The sequence below is a fragment of the Cynoglossus semilaevis genome, unplaced genomic scaffold, assembly GCF_000523025.1.
Source record: "Cynoglossus semilaevis isolate Cse_v1.0 unplaced genomic scaffold, Cse_v1.0 scaffold299, whole genome shotgun sequence".
In the NCBI taxonomy this organism is placed as follows: domain Eukaryota; kingdom Metazoa; phylum Chordata; class Actinopteri; order Pleuronectiformes; family Cynoglossidae; genus Cynoglossus; species Cynoglossus semilaevis.
The window spans coordinates 37,020-52,505 of record NW_007585141.1 but is presented as its reverse complement, the minus strand read 5'-3'; the positions used below and the strand labels follow the sequence as shown (position 1 = coordinate 52,505).

Genomic DNA, 15,486 nt, shown 5'->3' with positions numbered 1-15,486 from the left:
TATACACACATATATACATATACATACTGTATATATACATATACATACATACACATATATATACATATACATACACATACATAAACATATATACATACATATACATACATATAAATATATACATATACATATATATACAGTATATATATATATATACACACACAGTGATAATGTTTGCACCCAGAAATACCTGCTTGGCAAAAATATACAAATTGGCACCTCACACTGTTAATAAATCATGACATTGGCAGGGCTGATAGATCACAAAGCAGCCGCTGCAACCGTGTATGTGCTCCACTCAAAACACACACTGTTCCACCATTGCTGCTGCAGATATTCTGCTCCATCATGTTCTCAGCAACGGCAGCCCACAGTAATGATTCCATCATGTTGATCAGAGGCCTGACTATTTTGAAGATCCTTTACGAAGCAGTCGTTCCAACTGTTTTTGTCAAATTCTCTCAATCATGCTGTTTTAACCGGGCATTAACAACAGTCACTGACTGATGTGTCGGAGACAACCAGGCTTCAGCTCACGACACAACTGCAGCTTCCGACACAGATACACATGAACCCCATCAAAACAGTGCTGGACACCACATATGTATTTTTCGTGCATGCTGAAATCACGTGTAACATTATAGCCAATCGCCGGCAGCATGATCAGATCTTGATTACGTGATTACCATCTGGGTACCAAAACTTGATAACTTCAGACATTTTTGATACTCGGTATTATTATTAAGTATTTCAATCAGTGCTATAAAAGAACCGAAGTTCGGTACGCAGCCCTAGCTATGGCACACCTTGGATCAGAGTACATCTGTTATTGATTAAAAAAATGATAAATGATAATAAAAAAAATTCCCCTGACTCATAAAATCATTTGTAGAAGAGAAGAGATTTTTAAAGGCTGAAGCAAAAATTTGTGGACAGATGCTGCAAGTTGTAACAAAAATGACCATGGTTTAAATTCCTCATTAACATCTTTGCTGTTTGCTTGCATCTTTGCGTTACACTGTAGTTGCAGATGAAGCAGCAACTTAGATTAAAATTACTTGACTGTGTGTGGATGATGAAGTGCGTTTCTACAGACAGATTTAAGATTTACTGAATTCTATTAACATAACCATTGCAAGTCTTTAGCTTACCCACTGGGCTGTAAAACAGCAGTGGTGTAATAGCAGTACAGATCGCAGCATGTGGAGGCATTAAAGCAAACAGCATGACACCTCTTAACCAGCCTCAACACTGCTCATGCAGAGTTGTCTGCTCCATGCATTTAGCACTTTAAAATGCACGTAAAGAAAAGTTTTTAGGGTCATTGCTATATACATATTGCTGATTTTCTAATTATCTTAACCAGCCTCAACACTGCTCATGCAGAGTTGTCTGCTCCATGCATTTAGCACTTTAAAATGCACGTAAAGAAAAGTTTTTAGGGTCATTGCTATATACATATTACTGATTTTGTAATTAGGTTTATTCTTTTTACCTTCTCAATTTTGTTGGCTCTGTTCTTATGGATTCCAAGGCGACTTAAATGTTACAAATGATGACCAGCCACATGGAAAACGCTAATTGAAATTTTTTTGTGTTAATTTTCATACTACTGATAGTATTACTCTAATTATATTATTAGAATACAATTTTTTTCACCAACATATTTTATCGGGGCTGGGCCATATTGCTATATTTTAATATATATCGATATATTTCTAAACAATATATAACATGAGACAATATTGCTTGTATGGATATAGTTAATTTTGCATTAAAATACTAAGGCCATAACCTTGCTCCTTTTTCTACCCTACACTCCACTCCACTTCCACACACAGTGCCTTTCAGCTTAGCCTCAGACAACATGGAGACGCATCCTCACGAGAGATCAAAAGCATGTAATTTTGTATGCCTCTCTGATGTTCTTGTAGATGACAGAAGACAATTGTTGCATTGGTGCATTTCTACTAAAATAATATTGAGATATTACTAATAGTCCATATCGAGCAGTCCCACCGGACATCAATATTATTTGACAGTAACTAATATCAAGCACGTTTGCGCGCACTTGACTGGATTTCATCTACCCCAAAGAAAAATGATGTAATATGAAGGTAAAAACTTTGCTAAAACAGAGGAATACATAAGGAATTTTACCAAAAACAACTTAAAGAAACATTTTGATGAGAAATTTCATTATTTAGCAACGGGTTGCTAAAAGCCACAAATTATTATTATTAATGACTAATTTCTTCGTGGAAAACCTCGGTGCCACATAGGTGGGGTTTAGGAGAGAATGCAGCATGAATTTTCTCAGTTAATTTTGTCTTTTCAAAATGACTGGAAAAAAAGGAAATTCTTATGCTAAGTCTCAATCATCTCCTGTTTTACCTGTTAAATGCATCTGGTAGGGTGGTTGGGTACAGCAGGGAGCTCTTCTCTTCACTGGGAAGCTTTTGCTCAAAAGAAAAGGTGTGGTCATCAACAACCACTGACATCATGGCTGGCAGAAAGCGAGTCACAACATCCAAGTCCTGAACGCAAGGGCAAAAAGGAAATCTGCATAAATAATGAATTTATAACTGGCTTCTGATATAAACAGGATTACAAGGACAAAAACTGCATACATTCTTTAAACTTGACAACTTAGTCACTGCATACATCTATTGACCCCTAATGCCATTGTAAATCTACAAAAAAACCCTTTGTACAGAGAAAAGTACCGTATTTTCCGCACTATACGGCGCACTTAAAAACCTGTAATGTTCTCAAAAACTGACAGTGTGCCTTATAATCCAGCGCGCCTTATGTATTATTTTTAGTTATAAAGCCAAACCACACAGCGCATCACACATGATGGCACACAACTGAAGCACACTGGGAGCCAAAAATGACATTTAACTCTGTTATCACAATTAGAAGATGCTCAACAACAACTGTTACAGTATGGTTGTGTACCCCAAATCCGTGCAACGTCGCATCGTGCCTCCAAACACCCAGGGACTGTGTTGTGTTTTTGAATTGTCGATGTATGGTGTGATGCAGGACGATTCGTCGATTTTTTCGTGGCCTTTTTATTTCTCCTTTTTTATCGATACAGGAAAAAAAACACACTTTTTCTGCAAAACAACATCCACACGGAACAGCGTCAATACAACAATACGGTGACCACCCAGAACAAAAATAGTGACAACCGTCTGACTCTGGAGGGGCGAACAACAACAACAGCAGTGTCCTCCTGTGTCCAACTTAGGTCACTACCCTTTTCCACAAATCTCCGTCCCTTATGATCTGCGGCTCCATGCTCACCCATCTCACCGATATTGTCAAAACCCAAGTGAAGTAAACTAATTCGGGACTTGCCATCATCCCTGGTGGATTAACCAAAGAATTCCAACAGCTGAATATTGGTGTTAACAGGGCGTTCAAAGTTAAATTGCGAGCGGACAGATTGCGAACACACAATCACCAAGACCGGGCGAATTATGCCACTATCTGCCAATGGATCGTGGATGACTGGGCTAAGGTATCAGTCTCAAATGTCAAATCATCACTGAACAGCTAATTAACAGCAATGACCCTGACTAGGATATTGGCGAGAGGGATCCAGGTATGCTTGATTGTTCCGCTTAATTATTTCGCTGACTGTTTTGTTTCGCGTAATGCGCCTTATAACCCGGTGCACCTTATGTATGAAAAATATGATACATTAAAACACAACAGGTACATTGGAACTTAAGATGTGTTTATCTGCTACATCAAGACACAATAAAGAAAATAAATACCAGCAATAAAAACAACCCATAGAAGGGTTTAAAGACTTGTCAGGTGGTTATTTTTTTATAAAGGTATACAAGTTCACCTTACGGCATATATGGAACAAATGTACCCCAGGTGCTGAGACCGATGCATACAGTAAACCCTCTTGTTATTAATTTGTTGTCATGAAGTGGCAAGATGCTTAATAAAGATGGACACTCTGCAACAGGAAGTCTAGCTGTGGGGTTGGGGAATGCCAGGGACTGAGTCAACCCTGACGGCCCACTACGCAGCTGGGCAATGTCTATAGGTGGGTCAGTCACCTTGATCACATGACTCTTTATGGCACTCTCCATGGCTACAGGCCTGAAATCAACTTTTTTCACACACCCTGCAACTTAAACAATGATGCAGCTAGCATCGATTTTTATGGGCTAAACAAGTTCATACCGCTAGCAATAAATGACTTTTCTAGCAGGCTACTGTTTGTTATACTAGTAGCGTATGTGCGTTTGTGAATGGCTGTGTGCGTGGGGGGTGTGCGAGAGAGAACGGTAGCGAAAGTTATAAGCAGTTGAAGCCCTGTCATGTTGTAGCATGTAGTTGGTTATACAGGATCTGTTAAAATGCTGTTGTGCTCGGTGTGGCTCATAATAAAAACCTTACTGTTTCTGTTTACCTCTGCTGCAGACAAGCACAAAGTGAAGGGAGTTAGCTCCGGAGCCAATGTTAGCTTTGGCCCTAGAGCAGACTGCCAAGTCTCCCCTGTGCATTCCAACTACGAAGCAGGAAAGAGCTAACGTGTAACCAGCCGTGTTACAGCAACTGTTCGGAATAAAGCATTTAATTAAATAAAAATGAAAAAATCTTTCTGTGTAAATATCCCTTGTTACAACATAGGCACCTGTGGCTTATAGAGAAGTGCGGCCTATATATGTACAATTATTTTTTTCTTCTTAAATTTAGTGGGTGCGGCTTATATATTCAGGTGCACTCAATAGTCATGTCCACCTGCCCAGGAATGTTGCTGGAAATGGAAACAAAGCTGTCCCAGTCAGTTGTTTCAAAACATCAACAGATGATGACCGTCTGTATCCTGTTTATAACCAGGTGTATGGAGGTGTCAGCATGATCAGCATAGCCAACAGAGGGGAAGGGCGATGAATCTGAACACACAAGAACCAGGTCTGCACCATTCGTCCTACATCTTCCACTGGTGGGTGGTGTAGGTAATGGATGGCTTAAATCTTTATACTAGGTCAGTGTTGGGGAACATTTTCAGCAGAGAGAGCCAAAATAGTCACGTTTTAAAATGTATTTATAATTATATATTTGTATTTGAATGAATGTATATGATGAATTTTTAAACCAGACCAATAATTTGAGAGTATAATAAGTTAGAGTATTAGAGTATTAAAAAGGTTATTAAATTATTTTTAAAAATTAATAACATTGTTATACTAGCCATACATAAAATACTTCTTACCATTAATGCGACTTCTGGTGCTGCATGGTTTTTTTGCGATTGGCTCCAGGGCAAAAAACGTAATGTAGGGTTAAAATGTGTAACAGAGTTATAAATATATGGTTCCACTTGCCATACAACAGAGTTTATTACACATCACATAAGAAGAACCGTAATTTATTGTACAGTCATTAAATGCAACACACCTGCTGATTAGATTCGTAAACCCCGGGGTGCAACAGTCGGGCTCTGCTGTCCTTATGGTAGGTGCACATGTTAGGAGGTCCTGTGTGTGTGTGTTGCTCCAAAATTGACTGACATTGTTTTCACTTTTTATGCCAGAAATAAAAGACTACATACCAAGCTGATGATTTTACCGCAATTATTTAACATAACACAAAGAGAGTATGCTGCCGTGGCAAATACACGCGGGTTTTTTTAAAGATTATTTTAACACTATGACTTCTGTAATGTTTTACTTGAATCAGCGAAATTAGTTATTACTTATTGTGTTAAGAAGTACCAGCTAAGATTTATCTGAGAGCCAGATGCAGTTATCAAAAGAGCCACATCTGGCTTGCGAGCCATAGGTTCCCGACCGCTGTACTAGATAGAGTCATAAAGAAGTTCTAGAAACAAAACAGTCAGTGAAACAATTAAGCGGAACAATCAAGCCCCCAATTCGTTTGCTTCACCTGGGTTTTGACAATATCAGTGAGATGGAGTTGGAGATCAATAGGGACGGAGATTTGTGGAAAAGGGTAGTGACCTAAGTTGGACACAGGAGGATGCTGTTGTTGTTCGCCCCTCCAGAGTCAGGCAGTTGTCACTATTTTTGTTCTGGATAGTAACGGTATTGTTGTTTAGACGCTGTTCAGTGCGGAAGTGCGGATGTTGTTTTGCAGAGAGAGTGTGTGTTTTGCCTGTATCGATAAAAAAGGAGAAATAAAAAGGAGTTTTTGACACGAAAAAACAGACAGCTACATAAAAAGGAGTTTTTGACCACGAAAAAACAGACAGCTACGTGTCTGAGTCGTCCTGCATCGCACCATACATCAACAATACAAAAACACAACTCAGAGTCTCCGGGTGTTGGGAGGCCAGAGCAACGTTGTGCAGATTTGGGTTACACAACCATACTGTAACAATTGTTGTTGATCATCTTCCAATTGTGATTGTTAAATGTCATTGTTGGCTCCCAGTGTGTCATACGCTGTTGGTTTGGTTTGAGGTCAGTAAGCACAAGCAGAAGTAATACATAAGCCGCACCGAGTTATAAGGCACACTGTTGATTTTTGAGAAAATTAAAGGTTTTTAAGTGCGCCTTATAGTGCGGAATACACGGTACATCAAAATGAAAAGAGTGGGAAAGCAGAACATGCCAAACGAATTTGCCATATGTTCATTGAGGAAGCCAGAGAAGCATCCTCACCAAGTTTAGGATAGAGAGATGGAAAAAAGGAAAAGGTTATGAAAATAAAATGGACAGATGTAGATAGTGCGTCCCGCAGAAATAGAAACAAACAACTTGCTTGTGGTATCCAAACAATGGTTGAGGTGTAGCTCAGAACAATTTAGTGGAAGACTCATTAACTGAATAGATAAAAGATAAAAGGCTTGTGTAATCAGAGCAGGAATACTGTATACATGTACACATGTATTGGACCCCTCAAACACAAAAGTTTTTTAAGGCTGTGGTACATACCAAACGAGGCTCTTTAAAGACTTGGCTGTCAATCATGTCCCATGCACCCTGACCCAGAGACAGCATTCTTAGTAGGAGCATTAGGTCTGAGCTGTCCTGTTTAAAAAAAAAAATACACCAACAAAAACGTTTTAATCTACAAATTTCAAAATTTAAATTGAACAACTACTTTGGCTTTAATTAAAACAGCAAAATCACTAACCCTGGGTAAAGATTCCTGACTGAGCAGCTCTTGTAGGTTCCGCATGATACTCAAGACCAAGGTGTTACAAGCAAATGGGTCACAGAGGATCATTGAAAGGTCCCTGAAAAAAAAAAAAGAGAAATTGTTTTTACTTATTCTTGTAAACAAAAAACAGCTGTGTGCTACCATGGGTGGATTATAAAATTCTATACCCAAGTACTTGCTCATGTCCCTTCTTGACTCCATCCAGGAAACCTTGCAGCTCCCTGGCTCGTTTTCCATCAACAAACTTCTCACGAATGCAGGCATCTAAGCACCAAGTAAACTGCACAGCATATAAAGAAGTTTTAAAAAGAGAAAAAAAGTAAAAAATTAATAATAATACAAATTTAAAACAAAAGAAATATCAAACTCTCCATACCTTATGACAGGGATCCACGGAACAGATTTCGCTGATATCCAATTCATGCAGTGACATCAAAAGCTCTGCCCTTAGTGTGCAGTAGTGAACATTTCGTGTTCTAAGAAAAAGTGTTCGTAAAAACTGCAGTACCATGTCGTACAACTTTACACTTTTTCCAATCATCTGAGTCAGCTTGAGTACCACCTATAGTGCATAGGAATACTTTAGTACAATATTGGTATCAATCCTTCCAGTACTTCTAAGAATACCAACATTTACCTGGCCTTGACGCCGTGTTTTAGGAGAAGGGCTGAAGAAATTGTGAAGAATGGAAAGGTCACTGGTGAACAGTGCCGCTTCCTTTTCCACTATGTATTGCTTTAGGAGGGGTGACACTTCATCTCCAAACAGAGCCTGATTGTCCTGCCAGATCTGCCTTTTCACTTCCACAGCACACACCTTGTACAATTCCTTATCAGTCATGACCATCTTTAGTTTTTTCTCAGGTACCTGAACAAAACATAACAAATTCAAGTTTTCTTCTTTCTTGTTCTGTTTAAATAAAACTGCTTACACTGCAATCTGGATTGCGCTATCCTCAATGACGTAGGAGCTATTACAATATGGAGCCCATCAAATGTTGTACAGCCCTACTAGCGCCTCCCCATATTGTTAAAGATGACAACCTACATCTAATGTCTAAACTGTTTGAGTATTGTAGTGATCATTAAGCAATAACAATACCTAGGGTACACTGAAGTGTTAAACTGCAAGAACATGCATGACATTTACCAAATTCAAGTAACTATAATAATAATAATAATAATAATACATTTTGTTTCATAGGTGCCTTAGAGATGTATAACTCTACATTTCAAAATGAGAGCCAGAATTTTTATACTGGTTATCAATTCCATCAATCAAGTTAAAATTTAATGCTCTTAGTTGGGGCAAGAATTCAGATGGCCTATTTTTTTTTATAATTATATTAGAAAACAACATTTAATTAAAAGTTTCATGTAACACTATTTTTCACTATTTTCCAAACACATAAGGTCCTGGGTTTGAGCCACAGCCCACATACTTAACGGTGCCTAGTGACACATCTGTGGCATGTGTCATTAGAGGTAGATAAACATGTCAGTGGGTACACTAGGGGGGTATTCCTTGTGTACCAATTGACATGTCTATCTAGTCTTGCTAGTTGTATCTTGTACTTTATCTCTGTCACACTTTGTTCTTGTGAGTTGTAGTTTTATACCCTTTAAATTACACCAGAGGTAGGGAACCTATGGCTCGCAAGCCAGAAGTGGCTCTTTTGAAAACTGCATCTGGCACTCATAAATCTTAGCTGGCATTTCTTAACACTAAGTAATAAATATTTCCGATGATATTCCGCTGAGATAAGTATAACATTACAGAAATGTACTAAAATCCTCTTTAAAATAAAACATTCTTGTTCATTTGCGGCCGCCACGTACTCTATTTGCATTGTGTTAAATAACTGCGGTAAAATCATCAACAGTCACACATCTAGTTGTATTCAGAGACTGTATGACACTCACCAAAATAAAATTTTAAATATGTGACTTTTTTTGGCTCTCTCTGCTAAAAAGGTTCTCAACCCCTGCTATACACAATTGGAATGTCAGAATCTACAGTACCATGAGATACACTTATACAGCTGTGAAATAGAAACTCATCAATAGATGCTGCCACATCTTAACTCTTAAAAGACTTGCCTTGGGTAAGTGTTTTAACACTTGCATTACCACCGGTTGGATAGATGGCATTTTGACAAGTGGAAAACTCTTATCCAGCAACTCTTCAAGTTTTCCATACCTTTTTTTTTTTTTTTTTTTTTTTTTTGGGGGGGGGGTGGAATTAAACCACATTACTAAATAACTTTCATTCAGCCCTGAAAAAAATCCTTGAATTAGCCATACCTGTCATCCTCCTTGCCCTCTGCAATCATTGCGACTCGCTCCATAAGCTTTTCTCGTAACTCATCAAAGACAGACTGATGAAACTCCAGTCGAGGTGTTCCATGAAGGTCAAGGAAAGGAAGAGCAGACTGAAGTGTTGGCAGAAGGATGCCATTGTCCATCTGACACCATGATATATATCCACAAAGCTCACGTTTAAGAGAACATGACTAAAAGCATTCAACAAGTAGTAGGCTACATTTGGTATATGTTTTCACACATAACTGAATCAATTTGGGAAAGCCATAAACCAATAAACATTTTTCTTGTCACAAACCAATCATTTTGTGTTTTGGATTAGGAAAATCTGTTGAGTCATAATTACATTTTACATTTGAAGTGCTTTTAAACTGAATGTGACGTTTGGCACTGCTTTTGCCCTGTTAGCCCAATTATTAAAACATTTTTTGATTACAGAAATTGAAAAAAAAAACAGTAGTGTTTCATGAAGGTAACGCCAATCTGTATATTAAGATTTGTTTTATTATTAAATTATATATATATATATATATATATATATAATTAAATAAAAAAGTTGAACGCGTTGGTGTAGAATTCGACCCGTGACTAAATAATGATAGCAATGATAAGAATCGTTCTGATTCCATTGATATATAACAACAGAATATCAAATATTCCGCATTACAATATACTGTACACACAGAGGAAATGTCTGTGATTAGGTATTTTCATCTGCGCCATCAGCAGGGCTTACCTGAAATTGGTCGATTGCTTTCAGAGGCTCCGTGCAATTGGTAAGAGTTTCTTTTAAATCTTCACCATTGGAGATTCCAAGCTCCGGAAGCCCAGCAAACATCGTGTTACTTGTATTTGAATAAATGGTTGAACAAATCTAATAGTAGGCCTTGTATGCAATATGTACAACACAATCTAGCTGAGCAAACTCCTGCGTTGCAACGACGTAAAGAGTCCGCAGGAAACAAGCCAGATCGATTTATACCCGCATGCTAGTAGGGAGCGATGGTTATTTTATAATGCAGCCCAGGAAGTCACTTAAGAAGGATGACGAACAATTAACACATACAAATGAACAAATAACACATACTAGCCTGGCACAAAAACCGATACAAAAAGATAGCCGTAGATGAAACAACTGCCAGTGAGTACGTCAACATCACCGCCATATTCGTGAAGTCAATGTAGCAACGAATGTTATACCATAGTGCTACTCAGAGCTGCAAAAGTTGCTGCAATAATCGGAAAAAAACAATGGCTTCTCGCCAATTTTTTTTAAGCTCAAAACAAACATTTTTTAATGAAAAGAGTTTTCTCTTTTTTATAATTTACCTTGGTTACAATTACATTTCGATCAAAAAAAATTCATAATTCAGACGTTTTAATTACAAAAATGTAATTACAGAATTTAAACATCAATAAAACGCATTTGAAATGAAATGGCTTTTCTTGTCTAATGTCTCAGGTACTGGGGCATTGAGACACTGCCACCTAACGATATAGATTTTAGACTTACAGATATAATTTTTAAATTAGATTAAATGTAAAGAAAAGTGAAATAAAATATGAATTTCCCAGATGATAGCAAACTGGGAGCTTTGGCCCAGAGGCAATGTCTCTGTCATTGGTGTGGAACCCCAGGGTTCACCTCCTGGACAAGTTCAAATCCCGGTTAGGGCGGTTAATACCTTCCAGTGGACTCACCACCCGCAGGAAGGTTTGGGGGGTTGGTATGGTGCATTGTGATTTGGGTGGCGACTGCTGTCCCCGCGACCCGGTAACGGATAAGCGGATGAAAATGGATGGATGGATGGGTAGCAAACTGAACATGAGCTGGTCATCATCACAGGTGGCAGCAGTGACTGATGGGAACTGAAGACTCATGGTCTGACTTGATGACCAAGGTCCAAACTCCACCATGGACCAGAGTTTTGAGTGACCTTTTGATTTTTGAACTGGGAGTCCTTCCTGTCAGATCTTTTTTACTTTATTTAAACAAAAAAACACAAACAATGACATAACACACTGTGCAACATACCTTTTTGACAATATACACAATCACACCTCCTTTTTTTTATAAACAAAACAAACAGAAAACACCAACCTGAAGAGGTGGGCCCCTTTTTTAGCCCGCGAGTTTCATGCCCAAACCTGACCCATTTTGCTATGGAGGATGAATTTGAATAAATGAAACAGCAGCTAGCTCTAAGAATGACTTTTGGGTATATGTTCAGGTATAAGTTAACAAAAAACACTTCACTTTCACAATGTTTAATTCAATTTAAAATCAGCACTGGTTTCTGCAAGTTTATTAATGACAATGTCATTGTATAGACATGAGAAGTTTCTTCTCTGTGTACATTAACATGAAGGCTCTTATTCCAAAATAAATAGTGTTGACATCTTTGGGAATGTCTGAACAACACATAGGCCTATCACGTCTTTTCTCTATGTTATATTTTACATTCCAAATAAATGAAAAGACCAACTGAAACATTTGGGAGGGGAGAATTCCCTCAGATAGAAGAACCCATCTAATCTGCTGTGATTGGTTGCATGTCATGGAGAATTAATGTAGCCTATAGTTGAATGGAGAATATGCAAGGATTCAAATGAATTCAATTCAGTTATCAAGAGAGCAAGAAACAAAAAGAAGGAAAGAAGTAGTAACAGTGGTAAGCGTCCCCTGCCCATATTGGCCCTCGCATTGGCTGAGGAACAACTCCCAAGAAAACTCTTAATAGGGTAAGTAAAAAGGAAGAAACCTCAGGGTGACAGACAGAGGAGGGGATCCTCACCCAGGACAGGCAGGCGGGCAGTAGCAAAACAATGTACAACATTTTTTTATGTTATATAAGATTATATATATATATATACAGAATATAGAGAATACGTTATACAGAATAAGATTAGATAAGTTACAGATACATGTTGTTTTCCCATGATCCAAGCGGGATCCCAAACCGAGATTGACATGGGCCAGCCCATGGGAAAACTCCCAAATGTACCGATTAGTCTCTTCGGTTGTAGTGTAAGAGAAGATAGTACATCTAATAGTCAAAGAGAAAAAAGATACATGCCACATAGTAGTGCTGCACAATTACTGTAATCGCAATTGCAATCACGATTTCATGCTTTGCGATTACGTAATCGCATAAAAAAATTGTAAAAAAGCTGCGATTTAGTGTAAACAAATGTGAAACCACATCCACACGCTGTGGACACAGCTGTAATTACAGTATGGTCATGTGACTAGCTGGCGTTTACAGTAGACAGCATTGCGTGACCAACATCGAAGCGAAAGAGGAACGTTAAGTAGCTGAGTTAATGGCGAAAAAAACTTCTGCTGTATGGCGATGCTTTGGCTATTGGCTGTTTGTTATAATTGATTGATTATTTGTATGTGAATGCGTCACAGTAGTTTATTTCATATAATCTATTTGAAAAAAAAATGTATATGTATATATATACATATATATATATAAAATTGAACAATCGTTTTATTGATTTTGAACAAAATTCATGACTTTAACCTTTTAAGATTCTGCGTGGAAACGGTGGTCTCCAAGAGCAGAACCACTTTAAGTAAATAACTCAACTGTCATGACACAATCTCAAAGACCATTGTATAAAACACTAGAGCAACCTGTGATTAGATAGATAGATAAACAACCATTACTAGGAGTTATTATACATACATAATATTATATAGGATATATATTAGTATTATATTTATACATTATATTAGTTATAAATGTAAATATATATACATATATACACATTTACATACTCCCAAATCCAAATTCTGTATATACATTATATATACAAAGTATATACACACCACACATACTGTATATACACACGTATGTACAGACATACACACATACTACATAAGATTATATGTATTAACATATACATAAACATATACTTAGAAGAAAAAATAGAAATATAATAGTTTATTGAAATATAATAGTAATGTAAGATTTTGAGGTCACCCATCCCATCCAGTGAAGAGTTAAACAGTTTAATTACCCGGTGGACAAAGACGTTTTTAAGTCTGTTGGTTCTGCTCTTCGGAAGGAGGAGCCTGTTACTGAACAGACTCATCTGGTTTCTGATGACAGTGTGCAGAGGATGAGTGGCATTGTCCAGGATGGCGAGCAGTTTGTGAAGTGTTCTCTTCTCTGCCACTTTCACCAGATTATGTTTGTAAAGAAAAAAGTTCAAATAATTAATAAAAAACACACCTGCATCAAAACATCTGGTATTTGCAAAATACCTGCTTATGTTACCAGTTTCACAAATACTCATTGTAAACTAAATATGAAGCACAGGTTCAAATTCTCAGAGAAATTAAACGTTATATGTTCCAAACCTACGTAGCTGGCACTATGTTTGTATGTCTTCATAAGTCTCCTAGTCACTCTTGTTATGATGATTGTGTGAATGTTACTGGGCAGTATACTGACAAAGCTCAGGATAGCAGTTTATGGCAGCTCCAAAGTTTTCACTTCCATGGAAGTTTATCTAAATTGAATGCCATTACCACAGACAATATTACACCCAATCGGAAATCTCATCAGCTTCCAGAGGCCCAGAGGTTTGTGCCAGCTGAAATGGAAAATACCCTATGCACTTTCATTCTCTGCCAACAGACTTCCATCATTCCTCTTGCCATTTTGGGATAGTGATGGCACACCCACATCTGCATCTTCTGTAGCATAGTCTAGGAAGCTGTATTTCACAATTCAGCTTCAGTATCTTTTAATCTATCATTAAACAGGACCAAACATGACCTCTGAAGTAAGACGTGACTTTGATCATTTAAACAGTTGGAGTAGAGACAACAGCTCAATTTTAACACTGCTTTACTATTCATTCATCAGTTGGAGTAGAGACAACAGCTCAATTGTAACACTGCTTTACTATTCATTTATTTATTATGTTCATCATTATGGTTTTTTTTTGTGTGTGTCAGCTGCTTGACCATTGTGTTTCTTTTATCCAGGTTCTGGTTGTGTTGCCCATCTGTCTGGATGCCAGCTCCCTCCCCTGTGTCTTCTCTGGCCAGAATTTTTGTAAAGAAATAAATTAATATCTGTGTAAGTTCTCAGTCATCCAGATCATCTTATACAAAAATAAGAAGACTTGGATGACTAAGAATGAAGGTCATTGGATGAGGGGATTGTTTTCAAGAAACATACTCTGTCCAGTTGCCCTCAATGTAACTATTTTTGAAAAATTAATTAATAAAAACCCTGTTGTGTTTCTTGTGGTAGTTTTCAAAACTAACATCCTCATCAACATGAACTGAACTCTCACCATTGGCCAACTGGCCACTTGAATGATATTTAAATTGGTATTTGCAATGTTCAGATATAATGTATATAAGTCTGTGATTATGATATAAACTGCATCTAAATTCAATTACTTGTTTTCCTGCACATTAACATATATGCCAAAATCTTTTAAAAATGAAATATGTCCAGACAAATGTAGAGCACATCACTAACACCAGCGCATACACTCTAGCTCCGGCAGGTGGCAGTATGTATAGTAACTTTGTTTGGCACTTCAGGGTGTTAGATATACGATATTAATAAACCGAGTACACAGAAAGAGAGGGGGAACAACTCCACATTGAGAGTAAAACCGAGATATTACAAGATTGTAATAAGGGAATGGGTGGAAGCAGTTATAATGCAAAGAGATGAACGGCCAGCATTAAAGTTTTAATTAAATGCTGTGTCATGCTTGTATTCTCTTTTAGTTAATGTAGTTGCATGAACAACAATAACTTTATATAGATGTTTCACAACTTTTGATACATACCTTAGAGGTCAAACAATGCTGCAAAGTTGTGTTTTTGTCCCACAGAGGGAAAGTAACAGTGCAAATACTATATACTAATATATACTTTACTAACAAAGATTTCCTGGAGCAACATGAAATAAGTGGACGTTTGAATGTTTTCATCAAGGTTCTCAGATCTTTAGTATCCTTGCA

General features: G+C 37.5%; 1 protein-coding gene across 1 annotated transcript in view; it reads right to left on the bottom strand.

The window, feature by feature from the left end:
- The window catches only part of nelfb (negative elongation factor complex member B), a 21,545-nt gene extending 10,984 nt beyond the window's left edge, over positions 1-10,561 (bottom strand). Inside the window, exons 1-9 of the mRNA XM_008337640.3 lie at positions 10,220-10,561; positions 9,466-9,626; positions 9,262-9,361; positions 7,799-8,029; positions 7,538-7,723; positions 7,329-7,441; positions 7,135-7,237; positions 6,933-7,028; positions 2,395-2,537 (exon numbers count right to left, since the gene is read on the bottom strand). Coding sequence (XP_008335862.1) covers positions 2,395-2,537; positions 6,933-7,028; positions 7,135-7,237; positions 7,329-7,441; positions 7,538-7,723; positions 7,799-8,029; positions 9,262-9,361; positions 9,466-9,626; positions 10,220-10,321 — 1,235 coding nt within the window. The 5' untranslated portion in view covers positions 10,322-10,561. The remainder of the gene's footprint in view (positions 1-2,394; positions 2,538-6,932; positions 7,029-7,134; positions 7,238-7,328; positions 7,442-7,537; positions 7,724-7,798; positions 8,030-9,261; positions 9,362-9,465; positions 9,627-10,219) is intronic.
- Between the last annotated feature and the right edge of the window lie 4,925 nt (positions 10,562-15,486).